Source organism: Dermacentor silvarum, chromosome 8, assembly GCF_013339745.2.
Source record: "Dermacentor silvarum isolate Dsil-2018 chromosome 8, BIME_Dsil_1.4, whole genome shotgun sequence".
In the NCBI taxonomy this organism is placed as follows: Eukaryota; Metazoa; Arthropoda; class Arachnida; order Ixodida; family Ixodidae; genus Dermacentor; species Dermacentor silvarum.
The window spans coordinates 183,908,395-183,929,849 of NC_051161.1; the positions used below are offsets into that span (position 1 = coordinate 183,908,395).

The 21,455-nt window shown below is 44.9% G+C and overlaps 2 protein-coding genes across 2 annotated transcripts; one reads left to right on the plus strand and one right to left on the minus strand.

Annotated features, from left to right (window-relative positions):
* Nucleotides 1–165: 165 nt before the first annotated feature.
* Nucleotides 166–1,682, plus strand: LOC119461908 (mitochondrial import inner membrane translocase subunit Tim13-B-like). The gene is made up of 3 exons (XM_037723274.2): nucleotides 166–384; nucleotides 651–719; nucleotides 1,394–1,682. Exons 1-3 carry the CDS (start codon nucleotides 280–282, stop codon nucleotides 1,490–1,492), a joined length of 273 nt encoding a protein of 90 aa, XP_037579202.1. The 5' UTR covers nucleotides 166–279; the 3' UTR covers nucleotides 1,493–1,682.
* Nucleotides 1,683–2,358: 676 nt separating this feature from the next.
* Nucleotides 2,359–15,350, minus strand: LOC119461906 (cysteine and histidine-rich domain-containing protein 1-like). The gene is made up of 10 exons (XM_037723273.2): nucleotides 15,209–15,350; nucleotides 14,634–14,733; nucleotides 14,335–14,441; nucleotides 13,787–13,879; nucleotides 12,618–12,783; nucleotides 11,767–11,819; nucleotides 9,845–9,915; nucleotides 9,606–9,705; nucleotides 8,183–8,374; nucleotides 2,359–2,649 (listed from the first exon to the last, which is right to left on the minus strand). The coding sequence occupies exons 2-10, from the start codon at nucleotides 14,704–14,706 to the stop codon at nucleotides 2,497–2,499; spliced, it is 1,008 nt and encodes a 335-aa protein (XP_037579201.1). The 5' UTR covers nucleotides 14,707–14,733; nucleotides 15,209–15,350; the 3' UTR covers nucleotides 2,359–2,496.
* Nucleotides 15,351–21,455: the final 6,105 nt, after the last annotated feature.

The following is a 21,455-nucleotide window of genomic DNA, read 5'->3' on the forward strand; positions in this document are numbered from 1 at the left end:
AGTTTTATGCAGTAGGAATAAATTAATAAAATTAAGCGCCTTTGAAGCTTTAGCGTTTACGTATAGTTCTAAATGTACTTTTGGTGTGGTTTCGGTATTGGCAGTGGTTTGCAGCTAGCACTTTCTATGGCATGGATTGGCTTATCACCTCATTTTTTTTTTCTGTTTCTTTTCTTGCGCGTGGTGCGGCGTTAGCCGGTTCTTTTTCACGTGGTTGTAAATTAATCTCATTACATAACATAGAGCTCCCCCGCTTGTTCTTCGACGACGACACTTACAATGGATGGTTTACCGGCTGGAAAGCTTACCGGAGCTCAGAAGGAGGAGTTGATGGACCAGGTCAAACAGCAAATCGCTGTGGCAAATGCTCAGGAGTTATTGCAGGTGACGATTAGCGGACGCACACTAACCTGTTTATGCCGGCTGCGCGCGTACTGTGACAGAAACACGTTTTTTAAGACGTAGACTTGCTGAAACGTTTCTACATTCACTTGTGTTTATTCTTGATGGCTCGTAACATGAGTCAGTTGTCCGAAACCTTTAAACACTGCCGCGTGCGACACGTGCGAGGTGGCCGTTGTAGAGGTCATCTCGAGCGGTGCGCGCGACTTTATCTCGCGCTGACCACTAAACTCCAGATCTCGTTTCAGAAAATGACTGAGAAGTGCTTTAAGAAGTGCATTTCCAAGCCCGGGACGTCTTTGGACAACTCTGAACAGGTGTGTTGGTGTTGAAACGTCGTACTGCTTTTGCAACGTTGAGATGCGATTTGCTATTAAGGGAGTAGATTAACAAGAAAACGCAGTGCGCGGTGACGAATCTGTGCTATCATCCATTTATCTTGTCTGACTTCTCAATTACACAATACTTGCCTGTTCCCAGTTACCTTTCCAGTTCATTCGAACAAGCAATTATCTGTGCGTTTAAACCACTGAATTCTTAGCCCATCCCCCATTGTGTGTACATGCCATGTTTTGAAAGCTCTACTCTCCCAAAAGGAGTGTAGGTACCATATACAGGTCATTCCCCCGGTGTAGGGTAGCCAACCGGACGTTATTCTGGTTAATATCCCTGCCTTCTGTCTTTATCTTCCTTCTCTTCAGGGACACTAGGCTCATCATTATCATCTAAGCTCCCTATTGGTGTTGATGGAAGCTGTCAACCTTGCAGCTTGTTTAATACAGTAATGGGTCTCATCATTTTTATGGAAAGCGTTATGCCTCTTCAAGTACACAATACCTACAGCTGTTTAAGAAGCTGGGAATTAATAGACCATTTTTCAAAAGAGCAGCAACCTGCTTAGCTCTCTGTGTTGTGTGCTATTTAGCCGTTAGCTGCGTGTAATATTCAACCGTGATTCACTGTTAATACATCTTTCTCTCTGATCTTTCAGAAATGCATATCTATGTGCATGGACCGTTACATGGACTCTTGGAACATAGTGTCAAGGTCCTACGGCAACCGAATTGCGAGAGAAAGGGGTCAAATGTGACGTCTGGCTTGCACTATGGGATACACCAATTGTGTCGCTACATTACGAAGAATTGCAACCGACGTTGTATATATGAATATATGTACACAAATAGACAAGGAATGTTGGACTTATAGACAACTGCTTTAGCAGTGGCATTCCCTCATATATGAATGCAGATAAATGATTAAAATACCAGAATGCATCACCACACAGTGGCACCCTGTGATTATTCACGCACCGTAATTGCTGGTGCAAAATTTTCTTTTTGCCACAGTTTTGCAAAGTTGGTTGTATAGCATTGCTGTGTTAATATTCTGCCCCTTTTTACATCCGATCTGCCATGGTGGAACAGAGGCTACAGCGTTCTGCCGAGTGTGAAGTCGCAGGTTCAAATCCCTGCTGCGTTAGCTGCATCCGTACCGAGTGCAGAACACAAAAAAACGTAGATGTTCAAATTAACCCTGAGCCCCCATCTAAGGCCTGCCTCATAGTTATAGTATTGCTTTAGAACATTAAAGCCCACAATGAAATTTGATTTTTCACATTTACATGTGAAAGCTGCTGGCCATATTTCAGGCTCTTCTGTGAAATTGCACACTTCCTGCTCTGTTTCAAATCTAGGTTTTTCACGAAGCTTTGTATTAAGGAATCACATAACTGTTCACATTATAGAACCAGATATGATAGACAACGAGCTACGATTGGTGGGCAGTATAAACTTAAAATGGATGAGAAATCTTTAATCCTTGAAAAAAATTAAAAAGTCATAATTTTGTGTGCACATAGTGGCTAAAGACTAATATCGGTTGTGGAAACTGAATGTGCATGCGGCCACTGTTTGCCATTCACATTATTACAAAGAAAGCTAGGGAGCAGAGAGAATATGGAACAAAGTCAAATCTCTTTAATGATAACCACATTTCATTGATTAGGATGTTCCATTCCTTAATGTTAGATGAACCGTTTCAACATCTCCCTGCTCTGAACTGCTGCAATGTAGCATGTCTGGCACGAGGCTTGTCTCATGTATCTTCACTATCGCCATCGCCATCCTGAATACGTGGTTTTGGCGGTGGAAGTGTCAGAAGCCTCCAGCTGATGGCGTCCCTTTTCTTGAGGTTCACTTCTACTTTGGTTCCAAGGTATTGCACCGAACTTTTCTCCACATCGATAACCTGTTTCAAAGAAACAAAAAAACACACAGCGCTTATTACGATTGTTTTTCTCGGTGGACAATTTTCCACAGCCGGCAATAGAAGCCACAGAGCAGCTTGCATCAGCAACATGGCCAGAGCTGCTGCATCCTGATGGAAGGTGGAATAAAAAAAAAAAAAAAAAAAAAGAAAGCCACATACTTTAGGGACACTAAAGGCAACTATTAAGGCAAGCCCAAGCGATAGGTCAATATACTCTCTAGTGTCAAAACTAACACTTTTACTGAGAACAGTACATCTTTAAGCACTCTAACCCATGAAACTCCAATACCAGCTCCCATAATGCGACATGTCCTATATAATTTGTAAATAGGTAGTATATAGTACAACACAGATGATATAGAAGCTAATAATGGTCCATTTCAATTCCATTGTGATGATAATGTGGCATTAACGTCCCACTGCTACACTCAACAGAAGGTGTATATATACCTGCCAACTCTCCTGTATTTTTCATAAAGTTTATGTACTTAGGCTTGTTAAACGATATTACAAGAAATGTATTCTGTCCTCGAAAAAGTTTGGCTCAGTCTTCGAGCCTTGCATTACAAGATGGTGAAAGGACACCAAAGGGGTACTTGCTTCGAGCAAGTTTATACAAACAAGTTCCTGAAGCAGGCAAAATGGGCAACAGCAAAGTCGTTGAAATGTCACCGACCTAAAAATATTGCTTGGCGTCTTTACTGTTTCCAAGTTTGCTGCTGCTTGTGTTGTTAATTATTGTTAATAAAGTATTTCTATCCTCAAAACACACGTGCTCAGGGCAAAAGAGAAAAAGAAAATATTACAGCAGAACCCATCTCACGATGAGTATTGATATTCAAGCAATGCAGCAACACATCATACTGCCACTGCTAAAATGCATCATGTATGAGCCATGTCCAGCAGCTGGGCTCCTGGACATACTGCACCATCTAGCGACAGGTGCGTGAAGTCACCCTCCTTTTGCATGGTCTCCATGATTTCACAGGTGGTGTGCTAACGCTAAGAATTGAGGAATAATGCCTGCGTGCATTCATGGCACGGTGCTAGAGCGTTGGGCTGCGGAGCTTGAGAAACACCTGTGATGCGAGTTCAAATCCGTCAAGTACTGGATAAATTTCAAAGGATTCGTTTATTGAAGAGAAACTAGCATAAATAAGGAAGATAGACACAAAGTGGCTGAAGTAAGCCAACAATGCTAACCTCATTAAAGTGTGTGCTATTCTACCTCCCCCTCGGTGTCGTGTCTGCTGGAAATAACAAATTTTGAAGTTCACAGGTTGGGAGGTGTACATACAATGGTGTACAAGTACAAGGGAGGTGTACAAGTAGTATGCATGAACTTTTGTAATGAGTGATGTTCTTTGGCCTAGCCAATGTAAAAAGGCAAAAACATGAGTCGCACCACACCAGAGCAGTTTATTGTGGCTCCACCACTGCTAGTGCAATTTGGCACCCCCTCTGTGTGGGCCTCTGACACGAAGCTGATATAGTAACAAAGCATGACCTCCAAGAGTGCTGGTGAAGAGCAGACTTGCTATTTTCTGTGCAATGGGATGGTAATCCCTTGGCATAACACACACACACACAAAAAAAAAACAAAAAAACAATGAGAAGTTTCTGGATGGGTAATCTAATGGCAAATTTGAGTGGCCGATCTCGTCCTCCAGGTCTGAGTCGGAGAAAGCGTACCTGGACATTGGGTCACTTTCCACAGCAGTGAGAGAAAAGGAAGCAGGGGCCGAGGGGAACTTTTGGCGTTTCCCGACTGAATGCCGCCGCATTACACAGCGTTATAGCATCACAGCGAGCGACAGTGCAAGCCAGACAAAAAATGGTGGGCCACAAGTGGCCGTCGCTTGCAAGACAGTCCTACTCCAGCACAGTAAGTTTTCCGCATTATAAGATGCTGTCACTGCTTGTTTCTAGACTCAAAACAATTAATTACATTCTGGGGTTCTATGTGCCAAAACAACAATCTGATTATGAGGCATGGAGTTCTTTAACATGCACCCAAAGCACCCAATACACGGTAGACCCAACAAAACCGAAGCTGCTGCTAACATATGTAAATGTTGCTGCGTCGCCATCGTCGACGTGAAGCACAAAAAGCACAACACAATTATGAAACCACCTAAATGGCCTGAGTCGACACCAACAAAAGCGTGCCGATGGAAGCTGCGTAGCGCTTGCGTGACTGGAAACCGGCTGGATCTTGCAATTGCTCTGATGCCGTCGGCGAGAGCATTTCTGAGCGCTCTAAGTTAGATTTCAGCAATCTGAAAGAACCAGCCAAATGTAGTCGGAGAGCCCTTTTTACGACCACCCGAATAAGATGACTAGCTCCGAAGCGCTCCAAAATGACCACCTGAATTTGCTATGACAGTGTACAGTGTAGACCGCTTATAACGTAAGCCGCCGGAGTCGCGAATATCCGCATTATAAGCGGTACCGCACTATAACCAAAGCAACAATTTTCAAGGCCCGCACACATGCAAAACATGTGCACCGAGCCGCCACGCGTATGTGACAGTCGAGGAATGTGGCTAGAACGTTTGCATTCAATTTACAGTGGAATCTCGTTAATTCGAAATAATTCACGCGGCAGCGCCTCCGATCGGCATTGCTCCGGCACCGCAATAGAGTAAAAGCTTAAGAGAGACCCCTCAATCTCGCGCGCCAACAACGCCGATTCTGCGTTGCGCCGGAAGCTGCGTGTACGTGCCAACGTCTCAGCCTAGCTACCGTAGCCACGCGTAGAAAATGACAGTGAACCCTTCTTTCTCCTTTATGCTTCCTCTACTTTCTAGTCACGTGTTGACCTTGCACGCTGCGGCTACGGCGCAGAGGGAAGCAGCGGCGCTGTCCCAGGCCAGCCAACGAAACTGCCCATGCCGGCAAGCGCCCTTTTCCCGATAACGGCAGAAAACTGAACTTCGGAGAGCTGGCGCTGGGCCGACTGAAGCGGTGGCGCCTGCACGGCGCAAGTGAGGGAGCTACGAGGGAGGGCGAGGAGAGCCACCGAAGCGGCGGAGTTGCCGAGGCGAAATCCGCTTCCCCGCGAGCCCTCCTCCCTCACATTCCACGGTCTCCGCGTGCGCCCTTCGCTGTGCCGTGCCTGCGCCGCCCGCTCCCTGAAGTTTCGTTTACTGCCGTTATCGTTGGCCGGCGTTGGCAGTTTCGTGGCCCTCGCTCGCTATGCGCGCTGTGATATTTCACGAGTTGCACTCAAGATTCTGGTTTCAGCCTCACTGGTTGTTCGTTCCAACCACGTGCCCTTCTCCTCCACTTCGTCTCTCTTTCTTCCTCGAGCACTCCTTGGGGCGCCAGTTTGAGGGGAGCGTTCGCCATCTCCGCTGACTTCCGTACTCCCAGGCAGCCACACTGTAACCGGTATTTCGTTTCCCGCAACTGCACTATAAGCGATACGTGTATACATGGAGTGCTATGGGAAAATTAACGGGAGTCTGAAAAGACCGCACTATATCCGGTCCTGCACTATAAGCGGTTACGTTATAAGTGGTCTATACTGTACATTGATTCATTGTTTGCCTATGGTGTACCTTTAACCCTTTAATGAGGAGACACAAAAACCCAGAAAAAATGTTCATTTCCTATCTAAATCTACAAAACACATCAAGAATAAGCATAATCAACAAAAAGTAAAAAACATTTTGTGTAAATTTTTTCAGCAATAGGGCGTAAACTCCAGGCAGGATACTGGAAGTGGGCTTCGCCCCAAGCTACCTAAGGCTTCGTTTGCAATTTGTGTAGACAGCTATCATCATATTGCTACGTGCATATTGCGTGTTTCTTCCGGACGATGCGCGGGCGCCCAGACGAAGAAGACGAACTGCTCTTTGCTCTCGAGCTGTCGGCTGATCTGGCCAGCGCTGCAGCTATCTTTTGTAAATATACTTGTAAATAGTCTCCAGTACTTAATCCTTCGTTCGCGTAACAATATGTGAACCATAGGTATACATTTCATTTGCTTTATATCACATGTGTGTCACCACCCCAGTTGGATATCCTGCATCGGCCTGCCTGTATCCTCTGACCTTGCTTTCAAAAGACAGTGACTCGTGTGGCAAACTTCTTCCTTGTCTGTGTTACTGCTCTAAACCAACAAATGACACTTGCTGCCTGTCATTCAGTGTTGGCCGAAGACATTTAGCCGGAAACTTCGTACTCAACTGAAACTCTGCAAGGAAAAATTTTCTTTTCTGCTACTTTGCCTGTAGACAACACTCGTCAATAAAGGGTTAAAACCTCATGTAAAAATTAATCTAGAGCCATCTATCATGGCAGGTTTCATAGCTCTGGTGGAAACTTTGGGACAATATCCCATCAGTAAGTAGTACAGAGCACAAGACAGGGCTAATTGGAGATCGCAGGGAGAGGCCTTCGTCCTGCAGTGGACATGATATATAGGCTGATGATGATGATGAAGTAGTACAGTAATACCCTGTTAACTCGAAGTAGTAAAAACTGGAAAAAATTTCGAGATAAGGGGAGTTTCGAGATAGCTGAATTAAAACTATAAGCATAACCACCGCGTAAAGCCAACATGATGCCTTTCCAATATGGCGTCGGTAACCGCTGACTTCCTCACAAAAGCTCAATGTACCAGGAGCAGTACTTTTAGTAGATCATTTTTGCGTTAACGTCTCGCAGCTCCTCGTTTTCTTGTTCATCCATGTCCTAGCTGTTAATTGCGGTGTCCGCAATTTTGGCATCGGTCATTTCCCCAGTCACAGGGACATCTCGCTCGTACAGAGTGTACTCAGCCGCACGTTGCGAGAAAACGCCGCGAGAAAGCGCTCGCCATGAATAACAGCTGCCTCCGAGCACCGGGTATTGAGGCACTGCCAGACATGGCTGGCGTGTTTACAAGTGGCGGCGCGCTTGCCTCTGGCCGACGCTACTCTTTCTTACACTCTTTGCATGCATCAGCGGTCGTAGCGACTAATCAATGGGATCAGCAGGCCGAGAACTGTAGATGACGGTGAAGTAGAATCAAGCAAAAGGCACTGGGACAAAATTGCAGGCCTGGGCCGGTATTTCGTAGCGATGCGTTATGCTTTATTCTATGCTAGTCTAATCCACCGCTCAAGACCGGCTGATCACGTTATTAACTTGAGCGGACCGTCGCTCTGCTATGTACTAGTTGCAATCAGAAAGATCAGAGGTGGATGGTCTTTCTATATTATATGATAATTGACATCCAATTTCTACATAATAAATAATACAACTACGTTTTGGGACAAATGTTATAGTTATGATCTACAGTAACATATGAAGACAGCATTAAAGAATGATCTGAAACAAGTGTAGCTCAGGAATGCTGTCTCTACAAACTTTATGGTACAGTCGTACTGTGGAAAATTTATGTTACTACCTTCACCAATGTCACTGGTTCCAGTTGAAGTTGTGCAGCTGTCTATCACCAGCAATATCTTGCAGTGCAGTAGTGGGTCACAAAAAAAAAGTGCGAATGTCCACTAGTACTTACTCCATGAAGTACCATCACTTGGTCAAAGACGGCGCGGTCTTCCCCAAAGGTAATGTGCAGGTGCAACTTGACCGGGTTTGCTTCCACGCATGATTCGTCGGGTATGGGCATCTTGGTAAAAAAGCTGATTACCACCGAGTTTCCTGTCTGGTACCAGTCGTAACGGCATGACGTCTGTGCTTCCTCAGTTTTCTGAAAAGATTAAATGTCACCTAAGCATTTGTGAGCAGTACATGCAATGCCAAAAATGTGGGCTCTTGATAAAGCTGTTGGTAGTGACACTTTCTGACACTATATTTAACTACAACACAAAAATTATTGTCTTGAACAAGCGTTTCATATTAAAGGGAACAAAATGGCCAATAGTGTTCATGAAGGCTGTTGCTGCCAGTGCCTCTATGCCAGCAGCTACCCAAGGCACTGGTGGTGACAGCAGTATTAGTAATTTTGTGTTTGAGGTGAAATCATTGTCACAAGGTGTCGCCGTCAGCGTTGCTGCGCATGCCCACATCTCCAGTACGCAGTAAATGGCAGCGCATACGTGGACAAAATAAACTTAATTGTGCAAAATGGAGTTTCCATCAAAAATCACTGTATGTGGTCATAAATAATGCAACCACACCTATAACGTGAAGGGGGACATTCGGACTCTCAGAAAAATAAGAAATATTACGATTATATGTGTCACAAACCCGAACATAACGCATGACTTGTTCTGAGGCTGGAAATTTCTATAAAAAACTTGCGTTATATTTGTGTTAAGTATGGTACTAGAGAGAACTGTGGCGCTCTGATCGTTCAGCTACGCCGGGAATGATCGGTAATAATTGGATTTTTCTAACCTTAATGCTTGTGGCTTTGTTTAATACACCTTATCTTTCTAAATTTCCACGCAATACTACTTTTGAAAAGGCAGCTAGGCAATAAGTCCTGCACACATGCATGGTTATCGTGAATTGTTGCATTTATAACAGAATATTTTGTTGACAATGGTCAATCTGCAAAGTCACAATACCGCATGAAGCCAGAAGGACCAAGTTTAGGCAAATCCATGTACTACACATCACTCCAGTGATGGCTGAGTTGCCATATGTGTAGCTCCTGCAGACACTAGCACCGGAGTTCCCTTTCGTATGCTTCCTAGGAAACTATAGCATGAAAGACTGGACAAAGGCAAGGTGTACAACACGGCACCCGCGTTAAACAAACTGAACTTGAACTAATTTAACTAGCTCTACTTCGTAAACTTGGGAGATTCCCTTTCTTAGCTGTTCATGTTGTGTGCTCTAGGGAAATTTATGTTGTGCCAAGGACTTGGTTAGCAGACGCAAGTCCTTGTACTCACTGTTTTTGCTGCAATTTACATGCCTTAATTTAACAATTCGTTATTTTACCCAAGAAGATCTATTGTACAGTCTCGTACCTTCTTTATCCACACGTGGTTGCCTGACGTGCAACCCTGCTGTTCCAGGAAGTTGGCAAAGTCCGATGTCTTACGTTGGCAACAAGTCCAGTACTTCATCCTGTAGATTTTTGAGAAAGCAGGGGTTGGAAACTACAAGTGAAATAAGTACGGGTGGGAAACTCATGTTCACATTTGTGTTTGCCCAGTGAAAAATTGAGCAGCATATAAAGACAGAAGAAAAAAAGAAAGGAACTTGCCCCTCGTGAAATATTGGAAAGCCTGCATGGTAGAAACATGTGTCCAGGTTGCTTTGTTCACCTTGGTATGTCTGAAAAGGAAACAGCCAGAAGTAATTTTTAACACCACGACTGAATGCAAAGGATGCCAGAGGCGTCAGAACCATTTGCAGCTGTGGGAAATATGCTGCATTTCTTTCACAAAAAATTAGTATTTGCCGCAGAAACAGTGAAATTAAGTCAGACACCAATATAGCAAGTGGTGCCATTCATATAGCAAATTTCTTTTTACAGAAAAAATAATGCAACAGACCCTGCATGGCCATGAAACTAATGGACTTGTTTCCATAGAGAGCTAAAATGTGGCAGCATGTCACTGCATAAAACACCTGGAAAGCCTTCGTGTTATTTTTTACTCCATAAAGAAATATGTAAAACGGAAACCATAAAGCCTAATAGAGCCAATGACGCACCTACCTGTCATAATATATTTGTTTAGCTACAAACAAAAGGGACAGCCCAAGGGCGTCGCTGGTTCAGCATATCTTAGGAATGAGCATAACTTCGACACGCAAAAAAAATGTTAAGAAAAAAAAAAAAGAGCTCGAGTACAAGTGTTTGTCGTGTTAATATTTTGTCTTGTGTGCCAAATTTACATGTGAAGAATTTTGTAGGCACAAACAGCCGAGATGAAGCAGAACATAAATGTGCAAGAACAGAAGCTGGAACAAGGATAATATTAGTTTTATTGTTGTCCATGCATTTGCACAGTAAGTTCTCAAACACACTGTGACTTGTCAACTGACAACAACACTCTGGAAGCCTAGAAATCCGGTACTAGTATATGATTACCTAATTGACTTCTAGCATTTCTTTAGGGCAGATGTTGCAACTGTGGAACCGAAGCCAGTCAGTGCTAAGGCCGTACCCACTTATAGTGTTATATAATAAATGGCACCAGCTTGAAGGTGGTATTTCCACAGGCTAGCAGAGAAATACAGTGATTTCATGTGTTTTCCCACAAAGCCTTCCTTGTGCATCGAAGGACAAGATTGTGTGGAGCACCAAGTCGCTTTATGACAAATTAGAGGGACAAGTAGGTGATCTATTTTCAGGACTGCGAAGTCAAAGCACCTTGGTCACTAATCAGCTTCGAGTCTGCAGTTTCATCAAGTCCCCCAAAGCAACAGCTTTAAATTGTTATTTGTAAATATTAGGCAATCAGTTCAACATAACTGATATGACAATTGTGCCTTATCCACCTTTAATAATGTGTTGCCAAAATGAAGGCATTTTTGCCACCGCGCAATTTTCAAGAAACACTGGCTAATAGTTCTCAAAGACAGCTAGTATGTGATGTACTATGGCCACAGAATGAAAAGCGACTGGGAAACTTTAATGTAGAACCCCTCTAATGCGTGTTTACCTCAGAGTGCGAATGCCACTTCATTGCACATCTCGGCAGTAAGGGTGGTATGGACTCTGAACTAAACGTAAGACCTAAAATTATGCAGATGTTCCACAAACTGAAGACGACACGAACGAAAATATGCATATTAGTTAGCCCTACATTGACTCAATTTATTCTGTGAGTACTGTACTACAGCATCATATTTAGTGAACTGTGCTGTACTCTGAAGGCAGCAGCATTTCGTTCTGCTATCATCTTCACTAGCTGATGCATCCATTTTCTTCAGCAAGGAACAAAATGGATGTGTCCATCCTTCAGGAGCTGTGTGATCAAGGGTCCAAAATGATCCACTTTGTGATGACTTCATTTAATAATAGCGGCAACAGGTGATGAGGAGGTTGGCAGAGAAAAGAGAAAGTGGTACTACCTTTAAATATATAATAGAACCACAGTGTACTTCGCTGTTCATCATTAGTGCAACATTAGCTATTACTACTGCCATCAGCTGTTAGTACTGCAAAAAGGAACTTACCTGCCGGCAACCGGCATTTTTGCATGATGTGCCAACTGTCACAACAGTGGTAGCTGCAAAGTAAAGCATGGATAAATTGAAGTGACTCTCAATAGGCAGGGAAACAAAAAAATGGCTGAAGCCTTTGCATTCATCAAACCTTACAAATCTGCAATAGCAATAGTGCCATATATGCAATCTCTTTTGCGCTTATTAGGCTTCACATACAGATAGGGTTGCTGACATGCCCCAGCAAATGAAGTCAAATTGCTCATCGTAAATAACCGGCTACAACTGTACAAAGTCATAAAATGAGTCGTTTAAAACCACACAATAAATATGGACTGGATAGATAACACGCAATGCCCAACAATGCAATACTTGTGGTACCACACATTGTACCTCAAACTCTCAATGTCCTCTTGGAAATACAGGAATATTCTAGCAGGGGACAATAACAAAAAAGAGGAGAGGGGGGGGGGGGCAGACCTTGGCACATAGGCATGTTTCAAGCTGATAATGTAGCAAAACTTGTAAAATGCACCGAGAATCACAGGGTTAAACTTGGACATGCCAGACAACGCATTTGCTTTGTCACAGCAAAGCACTTGAGAGCATGATGCCAGGCACTCTGCCATGGCATCAACCTTCACTATTCTTTTTGAGTTGAACTCAAAGCCATACAACTCATCTTGTGATGCGAAATTATTCACAGTAAAAATAATGGCAAAGGCCTTCTTTAAGAAGGATGACACAAGCCTAGTGTTGGCATTTGTATGAATGCCATGATCAAGGAACTCCTGCAACAATGCAACAATCACAGACGCATGTGTGACGATCCCTCCTAAGTGCTATGTGTGCAATATGCTTACCTTCAGTTTCGGGGACATCAACTTTTTTCTCCAGTGAAAGTTTACTCAGAAGAGGAGTCAGACTTGACCCAACAGAACTTCGTAGCCGCACAAGTGGGTCATTCTCATCAGGTCTAATGATTGGAATTATCTGTGCACGCTGTGGCGGTTTTTCTTGCTTGGCAGCCTGAAATTTCACCACAAAAGTGAGTTGAACCATGTGGAACTACAAACCAAGGAAATTTGGACGGTACTAGTATGCAAGATTACTTGCAAAGAAAATAGCTGATGTGTGTGCTGAAATATCCTCAAGTCACCAACCAACCTGATTCCAGAAATTTGCCCAAAAGAGAGAAAGAAAAGGAGGGGGGGGGGGGGGGGTGTATGCCCTTTCCTGACGATGCAGCTGCATTGCTCAAAGTGAATAGCTGAACTATTCCATAGCAGAACATGAATTGTCATCACTCAGCATTCACAGGCAATGTTCCTTTCAAGACCTGACACAGCCCCGTGATGTCTAACGAGCATATTCATAGCATGACATTGCTTATGGCTGAGCCTACAGAAACATAAAGTATAACCAATTATTGAGAAGCTTTATAAATGTTCTCCACAAGAGCTCAGGAAAGTATGGTGTGTTTACATGTTGCCCTGTCAGAGGCATTAGCATTAAATGATTTAAGTAATTATCTAAACAAAGAAAGAAAGTTTCACACTAGTGATTGGTCTCTCAAAGACTGGTGATGACTTGGGATATTATGATATGCGAAGTGGAGCACCTGGATAGAAGCAACGGGTAGACATGCAAGAAGATTAAACGTCTTCAGCATGCGAGAGATCATGTTGAAATTGAAAGAATGCATACAGCCAGTGGTATGCTACAATACAACAACAAGACCCATTATCATGCTGTGTATGTTACTATAATTAGTAGTGCAAAAAGAGATACCTAGAAGAAACGAATAGAAGGTATGCATTGTCTTGTTGTATTTGTTCTTTGTCTGTCTTTTCGTGCTTCTAAACATTCACTAGCTCAAACTGTGATTCAGCATTTTGCTCTTCCAAAATGATCAAGTAAATGTCACAATCGCTTAACACAAGACGGCTAGTTGCAAAAGCTACAACAATATTTCACCTCTATGACACCGCTGCACTTATCAGCATTGTTGGCATTATGAAATAAATACTACCTCAAGTTGGGCCTCAAGTTCGGGATCAATTTTTCTTTCTGGTTTTGGCGACTCTGGTGGCTTCTTGTCTTGATGGTAGGATTTAGAACAACCCTGAAAGCGAAATGCACTTTGTTAAAGAAAACTGCACAATTCATACAAAGAGCAGGTGTATTAATGATATATTATTCAATGGCTTCCATGAGCGTCAGCTGTTTGACTACCAGGCAGTCCCAGTGACTTGTGGACACTGATAACTTCCAACAAAGTTATGACTGGTCACATATCACTGAAACCAAGTATGGCAGGACCATAAATACAGATGAGTGACTCAGAAACAAAGATTTATCCAAAACAGAAAGGGCAAGCATGAGTCCAGGAAATGTCCAGGACATTCAGCTGTCCACAACTAGCGTCATCACTACTCCTAAGAAATTATCATTAAATTTCATATGTCATTTGCTATGACATATAAACATGATGTTTATAAATAATGTACTACAATAACAATTGCTTTACCACCATAACATTGCAACCAGCATACTAAAATAAATACAAAAGCACTTCACCTTTATGTTTAAAAATTCCGTGAAATCTGTGGTCTTGGCTTTGCAGCACGACCAACTTTTGTAGGCATCGTGAAACACGGGCTTTCCTGGATGATGTATGCAGGCATCTGTGATAGCAGAGACACGACAGGAAAGTCGCTTTCAACAGAGTGCAAAAAAAGGCAAGTGTAACACAAGTAGGGCAGTAGGCGTTACAACCTCTCGCAGTATGTTAGAGCAATTTCAATCAGTAACGGCATAAACATACACGAAAGTATTGGTGGACTATTCGATACCAGTGAACGTTGCAAGCGTCTCACCAGGCGTATTCTCGTCAGGGTCGAATTTCTTGAGGCACCCTTTGTTGTAGCACTGCAGCAAGGTTTTTGGCATGACTCGGGGATTGCGCAATGGTCCAAGCTAGAGACGCAAATGAGGATCGCACAAGTCACGATTAAACGTCCATACCTTTATGCCCATGGCGCAAACGAAACAATCAACAAGTTTTTAAAAATGCACGAATGACGTGAGACACGAGATCCGTCTTTCGGCGTTCCGCGATTCCATGCGCAAGCACTTTTCGACCTACTAATCGTGGAGACGCATTCAGCAGTGTTTACAGACACGCGGAATATTTATCGTGGGCGAAATCTTTACCAATTAAAAGACAGTAATTAAACTGTCGATTAACAGTGTACAGGCTAAGTGTCTTGCGTTATCCTTCGAGGGAACTTTCTAGAACAAGGCACCGGCAGACAACGTTAAAGTTCATTCAAACAGATATGCCGCAGATTGCCTGCCATGCAACAAGATCATTCGCATGAGAACGATCCGTGTTTCTAGCTGCGGTTCAACGTAACGCAACATGAGTAAATGACACGAAGCGTGCACTTACCGACGAACTTAGAAAACCACAGCACTAGTCAGCGAGCGCCCAGTTAGCACGCTTTTGGTCGATTTCCCCGAGAGAAAAAAACCGAAAAACAACAAACCAGCGTGACGTAACGGGGATGCGGCGCCGCTACCGCTGCCGGAGGTGGCCAGAGTTCAGTGGTTCAGTTTCGTAATGCAGTGCGGCAAATGAAAGTCCTTTACAGCACTCTGGCACAAAACATGGGGCAAAAATAACGTAGTCCTTAGTATTATGCAGTGTGTGCCATGCAGCACACAGGTCGGCACTCACACTCATTTCAAAGACGGGATTATGAACGCGAGCGAATACTGGTTAGTGTGAGTCATAGGTGTTGCTTATTGCTCAAAATTAGCAAGAAGATTTCATTTTATGGGCTAGACCATTCAAGGTCCACTTGGCACAGGTACATGTCTGATTTTTAAGGAAAAAATGCAAAGTTGTCTTCGGTTACCGAGATGCAAGCTGCTGCCGATGAAACGCACGAGGCGAGTTTCATCGAGCGGCCAGTGCCACTGCTCTGGAACATTCACAGTGGCCTCCGAGATCCAAAAAGACAGCGTGTGCCACAAGATCCGGAGGCAATACGTTCACACGTCTACTCATACTCGCAGGTTCCCATGGTCATTCAAACTCACCGACGCTCACGTTCACGGCCACATCAACTTATACTCACTTCCGTTCATACTCACCCATTTATGCTGATACGTTGTTGACTCGCATTCACGCCAACTCAAACTAGTCACGTTCGTTCATATTCACTGACACTCATTCGCATTCACGGCAACCTACACAAAAGCGCACTCACGCTCATACTCGAGCCTCTCACACCTCACGCACCTCACGTTCACTTATACCCGTCGTGACTCACCCACTCACACCGCTATATATAGCGAGATGGTTATCTCGCTATATAAAATGTTTGTGTCGACAGTGTTTTCTTCTTCCAAAAATGTATGTATATGTATATAGCCTCCTGTAACGCAGTTACTCCATTTAGAGTTGCAGTACTGTAGTGCAACTCTAAATCCCCTCCAGAAGAGGCAAAGTACATTGGGCGTACATTGAATACACGTACACTAAAAAAAGCGTCGTAGGTGAGAAGTGCGGTTAATCCTCCGATATAGTCACGTTAACTTTCTGACACTCATATTGTTTTATTGCGATATATGAACACTTCAACCGGATTTCTGCCGTCGTCGCCGTGAGGTTCCGTATAAAGTCCAAGGGCGATAAAATCGTCGCCGCGCGCCGTATGCGCGATTGAAAGCGCGCGTGGGACGCGCGCTATCACGGAGAGCGAACGCACGGCGGAAAGCAAATGCGACCTTCGTCGTGCGAAAGGCCGTGGGGGTATGGGAGGGAGGGAGGCGGGGCGACGCTGTGCTGCGGCAGCAAATGCGTATCTTGCAACCGGGCGCAAGGGGAATTGGCCACTCAATCTCCCATGCGAAAGCAAGAAAGCGGGAAGGCAGCGCGGGAGGGAGGAGGAGTGCATTCGCCGCTCAGTTTCCGTTGAAGCGATAGCCCGCACGAACCTTCGCTCGCTGCGGCGGCTGCGCTTGCTGCCAGTGTTTTGACAGTCGTTGTCTGTGGTCATTGAGTGTGATCTGTTCATGTTTGCTTGTGCGCGCTGACACCACGCTTGTTAATTCAGTTAGTAAGCGAATGTGTCCAAGTTTATGCAGCCGATAAAGCTACTATCCCTACTCTGCGCTCTACTTATTTGCTATCGCAATTGATGCTTCGCCTTTCGGGCGAAACTGTGACATTTTTTTAAAGCGATAGCGTCGAATGTGAGACGTGTGCCGCTAGATTCATGTTTAGCTCTTCTCCCCTGCGGTTTGTCACTTTCTCGCCGTTTATGACCAACTTGGGATACAAGATGTCACTGGCATGAGTTGACGAAAGGACTCTCCCGCAATCTGAATAACGTAAACGGCGCCGTGCGGAGGCCGAACGTATTCGATATGTTGCTGTTGCCTTAACACGTGACTCGTGGCACCCTACGAGAAGAGCACAAAGACAAGAGAATTTGCACCATCTCCGGAGACAGCTGCCGTATTTATTTAACAAGAACGGCAATATAAACAGGGTCTATAAAATTATTCTAAAGTACTATCATGCTAAACTTTGTTATCGAGCTTCGTTTCTTTTATGGTGTTTTTCACTGGTCGATCTGGAGCGGCTGCCGAAATCCTGGAGCGAGTGCTCGCAATTCACCAACTCTAATCTGCCAGGGGTAGATACCCTACCAGCGGAGAGCGAGAATGCTCCGCGCTGGATCGTACCGGAAGTCTGCGCACACACGTAACAAAAATCGACTTCTGCTCTGCATGTTTCCATGAGGCACCCTATGACCACCAAGATCGCCGTCGCCCAGCGAGCGGAGGTGACGTATGTTTCTCGTCCTATTTACGCCCGAATCCGCGCCTCGGCAGCGGAGCAAGTGACAGCGATCCGGCGCGGAGCGAATTGATCCGAAACGACCAGTGGAAAGCGCGAACCCGCTCTAGCTCGACCAGTGAAACTCGGATTCGCAGTCGTGGAGCAAAATATCCTGCTCCAAATCGACCAGTGAAAAACGCCATTAATCTCGCCATCACTGCTCTATTACATAACACGGTATTATTAAGTCACACCTCTGTATTTACTGCTTTATTATTCCCAATTAACTGAACGTACAACTATCAAAATCTTGGCTCAAGCCCCATTGCGGGCTTAAGTACCATGTTTTGAAGGAACAACAACAACAACAACAGGGCCGGATTGAAGAGGCATCACATGAAAATCAGACGGAAGACAGTAAAGAAAACGAAGGTATGGACATGTAATAAAAACTATCGTGAAAAGCAATGAACATGTACATATGTATATACATATACGTAATACTTATATACATATATGTGTGTGTATTATTGCGTTACTGAGTAACATGGTATTCTGAGTGACGCTTACAAAGCTAGAGCTTACAAAGAAATCAACAGGAGGTTTGGTTCTACAAGGATGGTTATTATTATTTTTTTGTGTGTGTGGGTGCCCGACACCAATTTCGTTTTAATGCAGCGAGACACTGCGTCGAGCAAGCACTGTTGCGGCTTGTTGTACACCGCAGTCCAGTCTCCCATTTAACTGGCGCGCCTGTTGTCTCGGAGCTATAAAATCCATGAACAAGCCCAAGCTGATCTCAATGCCAGCGGATATATATAGCCGACTGCAGTCGGAGGGTCAACGCTACCCTTTCGCTGGAGAACAGCGAACTAGCCGTCCTTTTCGACTCGGCCATGGTATAGCTAGGGTCTGGAACAAGGCGGCACAGCTCAGTTGGTACACTCCGTTCTTGCCAAATCCGGAGAGTTTGGGTAGGTACCGCGTAGCATGCAGCCCAGGCACACTACAACTGCGAAAGACAAGTATGAGGCGGTGGTCCTATAGACATATATGTAAAGCCTTAACTCGGACTTAGTACGATACGCGTAAAACGTTGAAATACGGTATATCAGGTGTTTTCACAGCGACAGCTCTACTAGGCAATGTCTCGCAAGGTCATTCATCGCGTCGCAATGACCTCGAGCCACTGGAGCGCAAGTGTGGCAGGTGTGACGTCACGCCACGTGATCCGCTGCGGAGAGGCGTCGCAGCTGCGCTCACTCAGAGCCTCGCCGCTGTGGTACCACGTGAATAGACGAGGATTTAACGGTTTAACGGCGGTTTCGCTGGCCCTTGGTCGCTCAGTCTCGCCATGGATAGCGCGCCGGTGGGGCAGTCTGTGCGTGCGCTTCAGCGCAAGCGACAGGCTGAATCCAATCATCCAGTAGATATAGCAAGACGGCAGGCTACGAAATCTCAAGCTCAAGCAAAGGCAAAGTTGACTATTGTTACTATTCACTTAGAGAGGTCATGCCCGGACCACGTGCAAACGCATGGGAAACGGCGTGCCTAACGATGTCGCTCGTCAACATGAATAGACGTATCCGTCGCGAGGGTCAGAGATACCTCAGACGCGAAACCTGCCGTGCTGCCTTGCGACCATCTCACCCTCGCTGGGGACGTTCAGCCTGCTACGGTCACCCACCCTGACTACTTCGTCTGGTTTGCCAGGAGAGGGGAAGAGTGCCCGGATGGTGGAGGGTGAACACAAACCCTCGTACACATTGGCAAACGTTTTCCCGAAGCCAAAAGACCGCGCACCTCCTGACGAACAAAATGGTGTCGTCTACAAGGTCAACACAAACCCTGGTACACATTGGAAAACGTGTTCCCGAAGCCAAAGGACCACACACCTCCGGACGAACAAAATGGTGTCGTCTACAAGGTCAACACAAACCCTCGTATACATTGGCAAACGTGGTCCCGAATAACATTTAGAAGAGCTATGAATTGGGCTAGTTGGTGTGCATTCATTTTTTCTTGCGCTAAGTACAGTAAGACGCCACAGGGATGAAACGGACACTGTATATGAAGCGGACACGAAGTGACACACGGGAGCGCAAACTACCGACTGGTTTATTGTCAGATCATTATACAGTATTTAAAGCACACAGCGCCGTATTGCGACTGCGTGAACTATGATTACAGCAGAAACACTCAGATCACGTATACACATTACTGGTTGTTATGATTCTATCGGTGCATTCTGTGTGTGTATGCGTGAGCACGCCTTCAATCATGCTAACAAAATCCGAGATCACCTACGCAAAGAATGCATACACACACAGAATGCACCGATGGCCAGAACAAACTAACGCTCAAGCCGACCTCTCTGCCTTCTTCAAATAAACTTCTCTCTCTCTCTCTCTCTCTCTCTTCATTTCCAGCTTTAAGTATCCGCCGTGACATCGCGCTTTTGTGCTTGTTACACAAATACGTTTACAGTGCTAGACGTTCTACTTTGTCTGTCCGTCCCATCTTGCACATCACGCAGATTACATAATCATCTCAGCTTCATGCGCATCTACGAAACGACGGTCACTTTTAATTATTCAGCGCTCCCACGCGCCATTCGCCTTTGGAATGACATCCCAGGTTTCATCGTCGCCGAGTCTGATAATCGAAAAATTTCGGCAGCATTTAACTACGCACTTGAAAAGATGATTTAGATCAGTAGCTTTTATTGATTCTTCTTTCTATGTGTCTCCAATGGTCATCTACGCTGCTAAACACGAAACAGCTATGCGCACTGCGCCTGGAAACTTGTCTTTTTCACTGACTTAGTTCTCTTACTTAACATTTTTAACGTGCATCTTCAGATAGCTCGTGTATATTGTATAGCAATTTCACCTGAAATGTATGAATTTATGCCTATAATTTTGTCTGTATTCTTATATGCAGTTTGTTTTTGTTTTTGCGTTACGATTGTATTCTACTAGCTCCCATGCCTTAAATAGAGGCCTGTAATGTACTTTGAATAAAAAAAAAACGATATAGGCAATCAAAGTATACGTGCAGTCATATGTACTACACCTGTAGATGTGCTGGTTGCCGGCTCTGTTGACTACCCAATTACGCAACGAAACAGCTAATGGTACAACTAAATATTGACGCCATGCTACCTGTGGCTGACAATAGCCCGACCAACGAACACGTGGAAGAGTTCATCCAAAAAGCCGAAGCAGCACGCCAGCTTGCTCGGCATCGTATCCGGAGCCAACAGCATACTGACACCCTTCGATACAACCAGGGTCGACGCGACGTCCATTACACCGGCGACTGTGTGTGGGTTTGGACGCCCATCCGCCGCTGTGGACTCTCGGAAAAGTTGCGCCGCCGGTATTTTGGTCCCTACAAGGATAACCACGCCGCCTCCGTGAGGTAACCTACGAAGTCGTCCCCTGCGCTTCGTCGTCGTCTTCGCGCTGAAGTTGTTCATGATGTGCGCATGAAACCATACTATGCGCGCACGTGAACGCCCAGATGCACCTCAGGAGCTCCATTTCTTGTCGTCGCTGAAAGAACTTTTTGACGCGACCGAGACGGTCGCTTTCCGCATAGGGGGGGGGGGGGGGGGGGGTCAATTGATACAATGATGTGGGGCTTCCGCACCGCGGGACGGCGCGCGCAAAGGTCGGTGCCATAAAAGACGATGAAGCGCGTAAGCTGCACGCTCTTCTTCTGGCCCGCCATTAAAGAGATGCGTCTATTTTGCAGCATCCGTCTTCAATCTACGTTACAATATCTTCAATGCAACAAATGTATACGCCTTGAAGGCAGGGTTAGTACTTTAGTAAACCAA

Excerpts from the sequence above, each read along its gene's own strand:
- LOC119461908 (XM_037723274.2), top strand. The coding sequence starts at position 280 with ATGGATGGTTTACCGGCTGGAAAGCTTACCGGAGCTCAGAAGGAGGAG. Across the intron at positions 385-650 it reads ATGCTCAGGAGTTATTGCAG|AAAATGACTGAGAAGTGCTT; the intron begins GTGACGATTAGC and ends ATCTCGTTTCAG. Across the intron at positions 720-1,393 it reads CTTTGGACAACTCTGAACAG|AAATGCATATCTATGTGCAT; the intron begins GTGTGTTGGTGT and ends CTGATCTTTCAG.
- LOC119461906 (XM_037723273.2), bottom strand. The coding sequence starts at position 14,706 with ATGCCAAAAACCTTGCTGCAGTGCTACAACAAAGGGTGCCTCAAGAAA. Across the intron at positions 11,820-12,617 it reads TGATGTCCCCGAAACTGAAG|CTACCACTGTTGTGACAGTT; the intron begins GTAAGCATATTG and ends TTTACTTTGCAG. Across the intron at positions 9,916-11,766 it reads AAAATGCCGGTTGCCGGCAG|ACATACCAAGGTGAACAAAG; the intron begins GTAAGTTCCTTT and ends TTTCCTTTTCAG.